Source organism: Malus domestica, chromosome 08 (genome assembly GCF_042453785.1).
Source record: "Malus domestica chromosome 08, GDT2T_hap1".
Lineage (NCBI taxonomy): Eukaryota > Viridiplantae > Streptophyta > Magnoliopsida > Rosales > Rosaceae > Malus > Malus domestica.
Window position 1 is genome coordinate 16034657 of NC_091668.1, and position 13531 is coordinate 16048187.

At 37.1% G+C, this 13531-nt stretch overlaps 1 protein-coding gene across 5 annotated transcripts; it reads right to left on the reverse strand.

The window, feature by feature from the left end:
* Window positions 1–1340: 1340 nt before the first annotated feature.
* LOC103441554 (PHD finger protein EHD3-like) lies at window positions 1341–6572 on the reverse strand. 5 transcript variants are annotated; one of them, XR_001790714.3, is made up of 7 exons: window positions 6308–6572; window positions 5656–5951; window positions 4663–4881; window positions 4194–4526; window positions 3172–3261; window positions 1630–2622; window positions 1341–1524 (listed from the first exon to the last, which is right to left on the reverse strand). XR_001790714.3 is itself a non-coding variant. In XM_008380235.4 (7 exons), exons 3-7 carry the CDS (start codon window positions 5893–5895, stop codon window positions 1738–1740), a joined length of 1767 nt encoding a protein of 588 aa, XP_008378457.1. In that variant the 5' UTR covers window positions 5896–5951; window positions 6144–6205; window positions 6308–6467; the 3' UTR covers window positions 1341–1737. The 5 variants fall into 5 exon arrangements, 4 of the variants coding, with proteins under 4 accessions (XP_008378457.1, XP_008378456.1, XP_008378458.1 ...); XM_008380235.4 differs by adding an exon at window positions 6144–6205 and having other exon boundaries at window positions 1341–2622; window positions 6308–6467; XM_008380234.4 differs by having other exon boundaries at window positions 1341–2622.
* Between the last annotated feature and the right edge of the window lie 6959 nt (window positions 6573–13531).

Sequence of the window (13531 nt, forward strand, 5' to 3'; positions counted from 1 at the left end):
GAATTTTTTTTTTTTTTTTTTTTTTTTTTTTTGCTTTAAAAATGGAAGGAGAGAGAAAGAGAAAAAGGGAGAGAGAACGTGAGAATGGGGAGAGAAGGAAGAGAGCTTTGTTTTTTATTTTTTATTTTTTTAATTAGAGATATGTTAAAACATCTTTTAGGTAAGGCCTTGAAAAAAGAAAGTAGCAAAATTTTGGTTGTATGAAATTACATTATCGGCCATATTTCTTATTGTTAGAATGGCAATTTCATGGAATTTTGGTTGACAATGAAGGTTCTATTAATATGTAGTTTAGATTAGGATGGTGAACCCTTAAAATTGACCAGGAGGATTAGCAGCAATATGTGTGGACAAACATGTGACAATTTTGTTGATACATCAACCAAAACCATAAGTATTTATATGATGCACAAGATCCTTACTCCCGGTAATGAGATGCATCATGGCATCAGTGTTTGACCTAAATGTCTCGAATGGTCATGCTAAAGCAAGTAAACCACTTAAATCATTCGGCTCCAGGCCAGCCATATGTGGCGCATCCAGTTGGGAAGCAGCCCATCGCTCCCAAAATAAAGCTTCAGGCTCATTTTGGGAGGTGGTGCAAGATATTTCACTCTATTGCTCTCTCGAATATTCTAGGAACTCAACAACGTTTTACCCAAACATGGAGAATATAAGATCTCTATAATGGTAATTCAGTATCGCTCATACAACGAGGAGCATGTCAGTGCTCTTCATCAAGTTGGATAGTCCTTAAGTCGTTGCTAGAGATGTGATTTGGATATAAAGTTAGTGTTCCCAACGTCGCATTCATCCAGACAACTAACTTTTCCACATTCATACCTAATCACGTGTTAATTGAATTCAATCACATATATACGAGAAGCATAGTTCAATCATATTCGAGGACAATATCAATAACATAACCAGAAACTAAAACAAACACCGACTTGTATCCAAGAACATAGAAAATTGTTCACAAAGTAAACCAAAGTTATTAAGGAGATTCACCCAACAAGGCCATCCATATCAAAAAATATCAATTTTAAGAATATTATGATTACAAAGAACTTGGTTCCAAAGAGCCGGCAGTAAACTTATAATATGGACACTTTTACAGAAAATAAAATACAATAAACTAGACTTCGAAATTATATAAGAGTAAATCTAAAACAAAAAAATCACAAGCATTGTAGTATGGATGAAGTACCAGTCCATGTCCACCAAACAGAATCTCAAAGAACAGATTCGTGCACAAAGAAGCATTTCCAAAAGTTATATCAAGCTTCATGTACCAAAATATAAAACCACAAGAAAAATCCAATAAGAAACTTAAAAAATGTTCAAAAAATGTTCCATTAGTTATCGAAATTTTATCAGCTTTCATCATTTTACAACATAAGCGCGAAAATTACTTTCTGATACCTTTGAAAACTAAGTACTTACAAAAGTAGAAACCACCAGTTTGTTCAATGTTGACTGTTAAAATGATCATTTACCGAGTTGCCGTCCTGTTTTCTTAAACTGCACTTTTAGCAACAAAGAAACTAAATTTACAGCCATTTTGGTATCTTGTCTTTCGCTGAGTTATCCAAAAATAAGCAGAATCTAACAGAATTTATAACCTACCAAAATATCGCCCCCAACGAAAACTAACAGACTTCTTAGCCTTGAGATAGACCTACAAAAATCAAAATCGTTAACTCACAAAAAACATGTCGTCCCCAGAAAACTGTCTCATTCTTTTTTACTCTTCATAACCTCTTCATTATCTAGAGTATTGACTGCGCAGAGAAGCACCTCCATACCCCCTCTACCTCGTTCTGATTCCCTGTCATCGCATTTTTCTTTCTTTGATCCTTCGTCTCTCTCTCTCTCTGTCATTTCTTTCTTATCATAAGCCTTTCTTGCCTTGCGCATGGCCTTAATTCCTGCATCACATTTTCTGCAAAACCATTTTCCAACTGGAATAGAGGTCCGTGGTGGTTCCATGCAATAGAGGTGGTACGCGTGATCACAGCCATCACAAAGCACAATCATATCATCATCCTTATCAGTGAGACAACTTCTGCATAGACAAGAATAGCAGTACCATCGGGGACCGTACAATCTTGACTGGTTAGTTGTCAGACACCTCATATGGTAATATTTCTTGGGGCAGTATGGATGACCACATATCCTCAACCTCTCACCGTTTTTAACCACAAGTCCACAAGTCTTGCAAATTTCTTTGCTTTCTTCTAATAGTTGGGTTCCATCATCTGCACTCAATTTTGAATTTTGACCCGCCTCATTGACTGTTTCTTCGTCTGTAGAAACACTTTCACCTCCAACTCCATCAACTAGAGTCTTGGCCACGTTCAACTTCTTACACACGACACAGTTCTCATGGGATGATCCAAGACCACTTGCAGTGCACCTAGCACAATACCAACTTGGAGCAATTTGTTTGACAGCAGGCTCAATGCAGGAGATATGGTACATCTCCTCACATGAATCACATACTAAACAATCCTTCCCATTTGTACAGCATCCACAGCACCTGCAAGTGCATACACTGTGCACACAACAATCCTCTGTTTGCTTCACTTTAGTGTGAAAGTCAGATCCCAAGGGGTAGAACTGTTTTAAAGTGACAAAAGTTAGAATACTCCTGAAAACTAGGCTGATCAATACCTTAAAAAACAAAAATCATAAACATAATAACTGAGATGCATTTAGCCAGACACCAAAGTAGATTGACAATGACAATGCATTTAGCCAGACATGCCGTTCCCTGAAAATTGTTTTCAGAATTCTTTCATTGTCAGGTGACGCATCTCATCACAATAATTAGACAAATCACTATTTTTTTTCTTTTTTGGTGAACGACAAATCACTACTTTCACATATCCCAAAAGACATGAAACTTGAAAGAGGCCAAATTCCTACAAGTGACAAGTAAGCAAGAGGAAAATAGGCAATATAAAACTCTTGTACCTCATTTTTTCCATATTTCATTGTATTGTGGACTAAACCTCCCAGGTGAGATGACAGATAAAATAATTTGTGAGATCAGGCTTACAACACCAGAGAGTGAACATACAATAAGTTATTTCTAGAATTAATAGATTTCTATAAACTAAATCTTCAGGTATATGGACTAGACATCTCTCAACAGAATCACCTAACCTGTTCATTGTACGAAGCCCTTGACATGTCCGAGAGGTTTTTTGCAAGAGAAATCAAGTCCGTACCAATCACTTGAAGCTTTATCCATACCTGCAGAACACTCAGGTTTGGAATATGTAAATTGACACAAAAAAGAAGACGGAGTATGATAAGACAATTCAGACTTTAACATATAAATAGTGAAACAGGTGGGAGAGTTCCAAAGTGTATACCATTCACATGCATATAGAAAAAGAAAATCAGAATCATATATCATATATCATCTATCAAGCATCAGACAGGTGGTCATTCAAAAGGAAAGCAACCACAAGTGATCACTGTCTCCAGGTACCTCTGCCTCACCATGACACATACATTAGCCAACAAAATTTACGATCACCAAAACGTTGCAAGAAACTAAAAGCAGGGATATAAAGATTATAAGCCATACGCTGTTTGGGAACATTAATATGCCATGACTTTCCAAACTAATATCCAAACCTTTGCTTGTATGCATAGCTTTCTGGTACTTTACATTTACAGAATCTTTTTCACTCATAAATATTTCATGTGATGAGATCAATCATGCCTCCAAATCATTTTACTATCGAAATCACCTTTTAATGAATTAATGAGTGTTTTCGCGAAGAGGGATTGTAAATCTGTATTTGTAGAGAGCAGCAAATCTCACTCCATAAACATGATACACCTTACTAAAGCAGATTAACCAATTGAGTGTGCGTTTTCAGCACACATTGAATTCAGAGACATAATGTTTAAACAGGTTTCACCAACCAATACCTTCAACTCCAGCCAGTTAATGGAGAGCATTCTGAAAATACATCGATCATAACCATTCCCAAAATGATAACCATATGAAGTTCCATTTCTTTTGAAATCATAACCATTCCAGGAATAATAATCATTAACGGACTTAACTATTTAATCTTGACACCACATATTATTACATTCACACCATGATATTAACCAAAAATTAAGCATTCATTATCATCACAGCTACAACATAAGACTCTCCAACTTGCCTGTTGCATATCATTTGAGAAGAGCATAGGCGAGTGCTCATAATCTCCCCTTTTCATCCTTGAGTTTATAAGACTAAAGTCAAAAATGCTGTCATCCTTGTTTCCTTGAAAATTTTCCAGCAGCAGTTTGCACAACGAGGCAAACTTTTCTGAAACTAAAACATTATAAAAAGCATGCTGACACATCGCGGTAACTGTATGATGATTTGATTTATTTGAAGATCCATTAGATATAACACCAGCATGCCTGCTGGCGGCATTTTGAGATCTATTCAATATAGACCGTGTAAGAAAACAGTATCGGTGCCTATCCTCATTATGATGACCAGATTCCTGCAAAAACAATAAATATAACAGAAAATTTAAAAATCATATTGTTTTGAAACTCGAAAGTATGAAGGGAATGACCATAAGCCTATAAATCTACAATCATATGTAGAACACATGGACTCTTGGTTGCAGCACAAACCTTAACTTGTGTTGTGTGATCAACCTCTCGAAAATGCGCAATCGCTTCTCGTATGCACACTTGTACACCACCTTCATCATCACCTAGTGACTGATACATGTTCTCCAGTACGGAAGTTGTCCAGTGCCTATCTGAACATGCATCTGAACTACTCATGCGAACATGGACTTGCTCACAAGAGTTATTGTGCATATCTGTGCGCACTGGTTCCTTTAGACGCTGCAGAAATCAAACATAGTGAATGAGGAAAACAAGGACCAAATAGTACAATTGGCTGGATTGAAGGAGAGGTAACTGAAGACATACATATATCTGTGTGTACATAAATCTTTTATTCCAGAACAGTGTAGATTACATCACATGTGTAGCTCATCATAGCTAAATTAGCCATATTGTAAAGTACCACAATGAGGTATTTCGTTATCCAGGGAAGAATGCTCATACATTGCTCCAATTTTTAATCACAGTTTTCAAAGCTTCAAGTAAAATGATTACCCATAATAAAGCAAAAAAATTTAACTTGCAATCAATAAACTCTGTTTCACACTTATCCCTGAAAAATAAACATCTCTCATTTTCCTCCTACTAACAGTGCCCACTAAATAGCCTAATGAGCTCTCAAATGCGTTAATGAGAAAAGTAATGATGGTTAAGTTAACTTGTTCATATCCCAACCTCTTTGTGATCCTCCCCAAGTCTTCATTGTTCTGAGTTAAAAAACTAAGAAACTCATTGGGCGCTCAAAATTTACAAGCCTTGTTGTAAATTTTTCATAAGGATGCGATTCATACGCTAATTTTTCTGTCTAAACTAAGTACAGCTTACCATTGCTCAAGTCGAATTCCGTTAAAACTGAACACAAAAAATTACAAGGGAGAAGGGAGATCAGCGAATATACTAGAATACTACAGTCCTGCTTTACAAAATTGTCTTATTAATAAAGAATATGGTTTTTGTCAACATGAAATACTAGCACAGAGCTAGAGGAAGCACCTGGTCTACCAATTGACTCGATGATTCCACATCAGCTCCCCCATCATCCTGTGACCTGCTATCCCAATGGAACCTCGCCTGCCTCCGCCTTTTATAAGTTCGAACACCCTCACTTGCACCAGAGCTGCCTTTGGCAATGTCATTACAATTTCCAAATCCATTGAATTCACTCTTCAGGCATTCAACTTCTTTATCGCATTCCATACTATCGTCATTGCTGTTTCCTTCTTCCACTCCCATTACAAATCAAACCCCTAATTTTCTCACACTTCACAGCGCGAAAAATAGGGTTTCGCCTACGTTCCAAATTCCAATCTTTTCAGCAGTAGGAAAATTTCAGATACCCAAAAACTAAAAATGACCATAAGATATACACAACCAACCAGCCACAGTGAAATCCCCCATTGTTTAATAGCTAGCCAAGAAAATACGAAACCTCAGAGTCTCGCTTTCAATTTCTTTAGAAATAAATGTAAAATTCAACTAACCTAAACCAACCCAAATCTTGGAATCATCAGTAAAACGTAATATGTTGCTTACATCGAGCATACTGAAAATTTAAAGTTCACAATAAACAAACAGAAAACACAAATAACAAAATTCAGAATAAACTGAAAGGGCAAAAGAGAGAGTGAGAGGGAAGAAAGCTGACCTGAAAGAACAGTTTTCAAACGCCCAAAAGAGAACCGGAACCCTAAAAATCTGAGGAGGAGCGAGAGGTTTGTGACTTGTGGGAGACCTGGTTCAGTATGATGAGAGTGCTCCTATCTGGGAATTTTCAACACTGATAAGCACACAGCGAGCTTGTGACTCGGACTTATTTTTGTTCTTTTCTTGATTTTATTTGTACTAATTTATTCATCTCTTTTTCTCTTGCTCATTTGATATTTGCTAAATTATTCCCATGGTCCTGAGATGAGTAACTATATAATTTTGAATTGAGACTTATGGTGAAAAAAACTATTTTTCTTACGGAAATTTTATTTAAACTCATGTAATTTCTTTTTACACTTAATTTAAATTTTAAATATTAATTGTCTATTTTACCCTATTGCATAATTACTATTAAATACAAAATTATTGTAGGCCTATTTAACTGAGCGATCTACGGTTTAGAGATAGAGAGGGAGGCCGGCCATTTTAGAGAAAAGAGAGATTGATTTAATTGTGAGGTGTGTTTGATTCACCCCATTGTGCCTTTATTTATAGTAGTTGGAAGGGTAAATACATTTTCCTTTATGATTACAACATTTAATAGGTAATCTAATCCTAATAGGAATATATAATACTTTCCCATATTCTCTAGGATTTACACAATCACATTCCTATTCTAAATAGAACTGCAACACTCCCCCTTGAGTGTGTAAATACTCAACAAACCATCGCATCAGATCTTCAGCACAGAAGGTAGAATAGTTGATGAAGTCATCGGCACAACGGGTCATCGCGAGTCTCAAATTTAATTTGAAGTATGCATTTGTAAAAACTCACAAAACCTCGCTATGGTAAAACCCAAGAAATGGGGAAAACCCATAGACTAAAGAGAAGAGTAAGAAAATATGCATAATGTCTAAAATAATCGTCAAACTGGACGAATGTAGTGAACTCAACGGAGTATGATCATCTCAGAATAGGTGCCTCGTTAAAACCTAGTTAGGTAGCAAAAACCCAGTGGGAAAAATGTTCCTAATCGTAGGGAAAAAGAGTGCATTAAGATCATGTGAGTATGCTTCTAAATACTCCCCCTGAGTTAGACATAGCTTCTTAAATAAGAGAACTACAAGCGATTTAATTCTGATAATTTACGCATACCGATTCCTTGGATGAGCTTCTGAAATGAAGACTTGGGCAATGACTTGGTGAAGAGATCGGCCAGGTTGTCCTGGGAACGGATTTGCTTGACTTTAATGTTCTAATGCTGCTGCTGCTGGTGTGAGTAAAAGAACTTTGGCGCTATGTGCTTGGTGTTGTCTCCTTTGATGTATCCCTTCTTTAACTGCTCGATACATGTTGCATTGTCTTCAAAGATCGTCATAGGAAGGTCAACGACTGATGTAAGACCACTAGTGCTTCGAATGTGTCCCATCACTTCTCTCAGCCAAAAGCATTCTTGCGATGCTTCATGTAGGGCGAGAATCTCAGCATGGTTAGACGAAGTCGTAACTAGCGTTTGCTTGGTAGACCTCCAAGAAATAGCGATGTTGATAAGAGCATATTTATGCAACTTAGTTAGCTTGTTCTTGTGCATTTACGTTGTATTTCCTTAGTTATTTTAGTATTTAAAGTTATTTTTGTGTGTTTTCAGACTCTAAGTACAAAGTATGCAAGAAGATGCATTTTGGAGGCCTTTGGAGCATGTTTCGGGCTTGGAATGGATAGCAAATGCATGGGCAAAGTGGATGGACGAATTTGAGAACTAAAGAGGCCAAGAATATGAAGAATTATGGTCCAAAAGATGAAGAAAACAGCCCAAAAATCTGTCACCCCAACTTGCATTCCTTGCCATGCAAACCACATAGAATTCCCTTTGGATTCCTTGCCATGCTTGATCACTCTTGTCCCCTACATAATTTCTAATTTCATGCTTCAATTCATTTAATTATTACACTCAATTGCTTGATACCTCTTGTTCCCTTCACTCATTAGATTTTAGACAACATTTACATCCATTACATGCACCAATTGATGCTCCATCATTCACATTTGGAATCCCATGCCTTGTGTACCACATGTTGCTGTACCTTTGACCCATTTATTGACACATTTTCACCTCCCTTTCCATCTCTATGCAATGTACACAATCATTCATGCCCCCTAGCTACAAGACCACTCCATTTTACCCTTCACACTTTGCATCATCACTTCATTTTCACCCTTGGACCATTGCACACCACACACACAAATTGCCATGCATTTCATCCTTAACCTAACCTGATTTTCTAAGGTTTTTGGGGCCTATAAATACATGTTTACACCCCTTGGCAAAAGAACAATCCCCCATATTCATCATTTTATCACAAAAATTCGTCCATACACACCCTAGGAAGCAAAACACCCCAAAAACACCATTCTAGTGCCTAGAAAACATAACAGCCACTCCACCTTCTTCCACCCTCTTTGCCTAGTTCTCCACCACCCTCCAACCATCAAACACTCCTCCACACTCACCCTAAACCCTTCCATACCATTCCCCATCCATTCTACATCATAAAACTACCCAAAATCTGTCCATAACCCAATCTGCCGCAAGCAAGGGAAAGGAGGAATCTTGGATGCACTTGCTACCAAGTTGGAGCATTTTAGGTGTTTTCTTTCCTTTGATTTTAATGTCTAATTTTATGTATCCTTGCTTTGTGAGTATGAGGAACTAAACCCCTCTTAGTTAGGGGGTGATTCGAAACTATGTTCATACTTGCAATATGATTTGATTACATCCAGTTGTGATTCATAAGTTGTGAATTCAATTTACTTATCCGTTCATATAAAAACTAATTTGTGTATGTTGGTTAAGAGTGCACGCTTAATTTTCATGCATGAATTTGACGCTAGAATATAAGGGAGTTTTACCTAATCGTTATAAACTTATATTCACAAGTAGTGAAGGTTGCTAGTCACAATCACGTTAAGTAAACTCTTGGCATAAGTTTCATGCAAATCATAGTAACGAGTGCCTCGTCAATGCTTATGTTTTTCATAGAACTTAATGATTCTTGCTTGTATCTCTATTATGCAATTCATGTAGGGAACTTGTAGGGAATGTTTTGGGTTGTCGTATGCAATCATCCAACCTAATAACTTGTGGAAAAAACTGAGGGTTAATTAGTGCAATTCACGGTTAATTTGGGGCGTTGAGTATTCATAGCTTATCGAAAAGCAACTGGAAATCGTTTTGTATGCAAGTGTGACATATGTGGAGAAGAACCTCCTAGCTAATCTTCCATCCATAAGTTTCATTCAAATTCACTTACAATCTGTTTTGTTTTACAAAGTTTGTTTTGTTTTCAAATTCATTAAAACCAAAATCCCTTTACTTTATTGTTTCAAAGTGTTTAATTTCTGTTTTGGTTGTGTGTTAGAGTGTTTTGATTCACCCAAATTTGTCTAAGAATTTGTTTACTTTGTTCTTGTCTTAATTTAATTATTTTCGTCGAAAATCAACCCCATCTTATTTCTTTGAGTCATATTAATTAGAACTTGTCTTAGATTATGTTTTTAAGTGTTTTAGTTCATTAGAAAACCAAAATTTGTCCAAGTTTGTGTGAGAGTCCCAAAATTGCCCAGATTGTGTTTTTAAGGTAGTTTTGAGTGTTTAGGGGCTGTTTTGAGTCTTTTGGTTTGTTTTAGTGTTTTAAAGTATAGTTTTGCATTCTTTGAGTCTAGTTAGTGTTTTAAACTTTGTTTTCACGTTTTCAAGTCAGTTTCCAAGTGATTTAGCAATCCCTCCTAATCCCCGGCCTAGAACGATCCCTACATACATACTTTACTACAATTGATAAAAAGAGGGTTTAATTTGTGTGTTTAGTTATTTTACGCATCAAATTTTGGCGCCGTTGCCGGGGATTAGCAACTTTGCTAATCCCCCGTTGTTTCTTTTTCATGTCTTTTGTTTTACTTTTGATATTTGATTTAGTTTTCTTTCTTTGATTTTAGGTACTAGAGAAGTAAGACATGGATTTTGCTAGCATTCAAACTCAATTGGCAAATCTTACATCTCAATTGTCACAGTATGCCGAAAGGACCACAATGCAAAGTGTCCCTACATTTGGTGCGTCTTATAGGCAAGGATATCAAGCCAATTAATGCCCACAAAGAGATTGGAGTGATCATTCAAACTCTATGTGGTGGGAAGCTCAACAAGTTCAACATGAAGGATATTGGCAGTGTTGGTTTAAATTCCTTGCTAGATGCTAGAATATATTTAGTATAATGGCACAAGTAAGGGTGTCGAATCCACAGAGACTAATTGATCCTATATAACCACTTGTTTTGCAAAAGCTCCTATTAGAGAAATAAAACTAATCAATGTAGGCAGATTTTGTAGTTGTAATTTAAAAGCATAAGAAAATGAAGTGAACACAAATAAATGAATCAACAACTAATAGAATGGAATAGTACCAATGGAAATGAAGCTAGGGATTCGATTTTACCATTGCTAACCCAAGGCCATGTTTGTTAAATCAGTTTATACTCAGTCATCTACCTATTTCTTGAGTTTGTTTCACATGGATATGATCAACCCTATGATGTGTGGATTTGATCAAATGTCTCTAATCATGAACCTAATTGTGATGTGCAACTTTGGTTCCTAATCAAGAATATGTAGTGCACAAGAAACTTTCATAAAACCCAAGGGAACACTCGGCAGGATGTTTGCAAAACATTCCCTTCATTCATTCACATATCCACCAAGATTATGCATGATGTGTGCTTTAATCTTGGCTAAACAACCTATGGTTAACTCAAATGATGATCAAGCATTGAAATCAACTCACTAGGTCACAATTAAACCAGAGAATGAAACAAGAAATAGATAGACAAACTGAGAATTCTGAATTAACTACATGGCAATCTTGCAAGGCTACATCGAATCCCTAGAGAGAGATTAGTTACACTTCATGTTACAAAAGGTTGGACATAATAATAAATAACATGAGTGAACATAGAATTAATAAGAAGAAACCCTTGAAGCAAAACTGATGTTGAAATCCTTTAAGAATGGCCTTCGGTGTTGGTTCTCCAAGTGTGATGAAACGGAAATGGATCGGCTTAAGGTTGGATGTTCTCTGCAAATGGGAGAGTAAATGGACAGAGATGGAGCGGCTTAGAATGTGTGAATCATCCCCCCAAAATAATGGAAGAAAGATAAAAGAAGTGAGTTTGCACGGTTTTTATAGAAGCCAAAATGTCACTGCCATCTTTAAGAATGGAGCTGGAATTGCACATGTGAGATGGAAATGCATAAATGAGCTGGAATGAGTGAGTTTCTGAGGTGGTGGATGCACGGCACAAGGTGTATATGCATGCATATGGCTATTTTAATTGAACATGCGTGTGTATTGGCTGCAAAGCTGAAATGGACAACCTGGAATTGGTTGTACAAATCTGGAAAAGGGTATGACAGTGCACGGCATGGGCATGAGGAAGCTGGAATGGCATAATGTGAATTAAGTAATGGAAGTGCATGTTCTTGGTGCAAAAGGGAGCTGGAAAGGTAATGGAATGCACGGCCAGGTTGTGAACATGCATGTGAATGCATGTTTTGGTGTTAGAACCACATAATCTGACTTCAATGTTTTTGCCTTGTTTAGAATCACCCAATATGGCCGAATTTCACCACTTAACACTTCCACATCCTTTCCTGAAATTCCAGCAGCCAAATGTTTCCTAGATTCTTCATTTGGACTTCAAATTAACTCCCTAGAATCCTCTCCACGTTTGGAATAATGCTCAGCTACCAAAAGGAATGTTTTTACTTCATTTGCCTTCCCATTGATCTAAATACACACTTGGCTGCACACTAACACCAAATAATGTAAAATACAACTAGCTTAATCCAAAAACATCACAAAGACGCCAAATAAGGTAGATATAAATGCATGCAAAATGAGACTTATCAGGCAGCCATATGAGGAGTTCTATTCAGGACCTATGCAGCCACCACAACCTCATATACAATATGCCCAATCAAATTCTTAATGAATTAAACTCTAGGGTGCAAGGCTCACAACAAGAAGAATATCTGCCACCATCGGAGGAGTTCTATCACTGGCCATATCAACCGTCACAGTCACCACAACAATCTGCCCAATTCAATTCAGGTACGTCTTTGGATGATGATATGTTTAATAAGTTACTCACCTCTTTGAACCAGAAAGTAGAAAATCAAAACAAAGAGATACAAAATCAAGCCAAGAAGACGGGCGAATTGGAAAAGCAATTTGGGCAAATTATGGAGTTCACAGCACAAATTCAAGAGCAAAGTGAATTCTCCAACTCAACTGTTGAAAATTTGAAGGAAGATTTTGAAATCCATGATGCTATCACTTTGGGAAGTGCTATGGAGGTTGGAGGTGAACCGAAGACATCCAAACCAAGCCAAAACATGGATGAACAGCTGCTGCTCGAAGAGGAGGAGAGTAACAAGACCACGGCAATGGAAGAACCACCCTTGCCGCAGCCCCATATGCCATCTATGCCGTCCACTACAACCAAGGTAAGCCTAAATTCAATTTGTCTTGACCTCGTTTCACCAAATGTCCTTATTCCTTGTAGGATCATGCAATCCAAGGAAGAAGAAGGTGAGAAAGGCATCTTCGAAACCTTTCCAAAGAATCAAGAGCAAGAAACGGATGGGGAATGTCTAGAATTCATCAAAGAAGATACACTTGAGACGAAAATTCCCAAAGAAGTTGGATTTTATGACACGGGACAAGTCATAACTCTCAAAACACCAAATCTAGCCAAGTCCCATATCCCTGCAACCTTCAAAGATGTGGTGTTCGTAATTGAGTTTGTGTTGGAGCAAGCAAGTAAGCCATCTTCTCCAACTTCGATTTTAGTATATACTAACTTGTTGATTTTGATGATTCAGGCACCTACACTAGAATTTAAACCATTGCCGGATCATGTCAAGTATCACCGTCCATTCAAGGATCAATTCCATGCCGTGGGCTCCAGTGGGGAATAATTGTGTTCATCGTCCAGCTGGAAGACGTTAAAGCAAGCGCTTTAAGGGAGGCAACCCATTTATTCTGCTTGATTATCAATTTTATTACTTGTTTAATTATTTTTGGTTGTGATTTTCTATTTTGAAACATTAACAAATATACAAAGGATTTTAACATTAAACTTCGTGGAAATGAACAACAAACTGGGA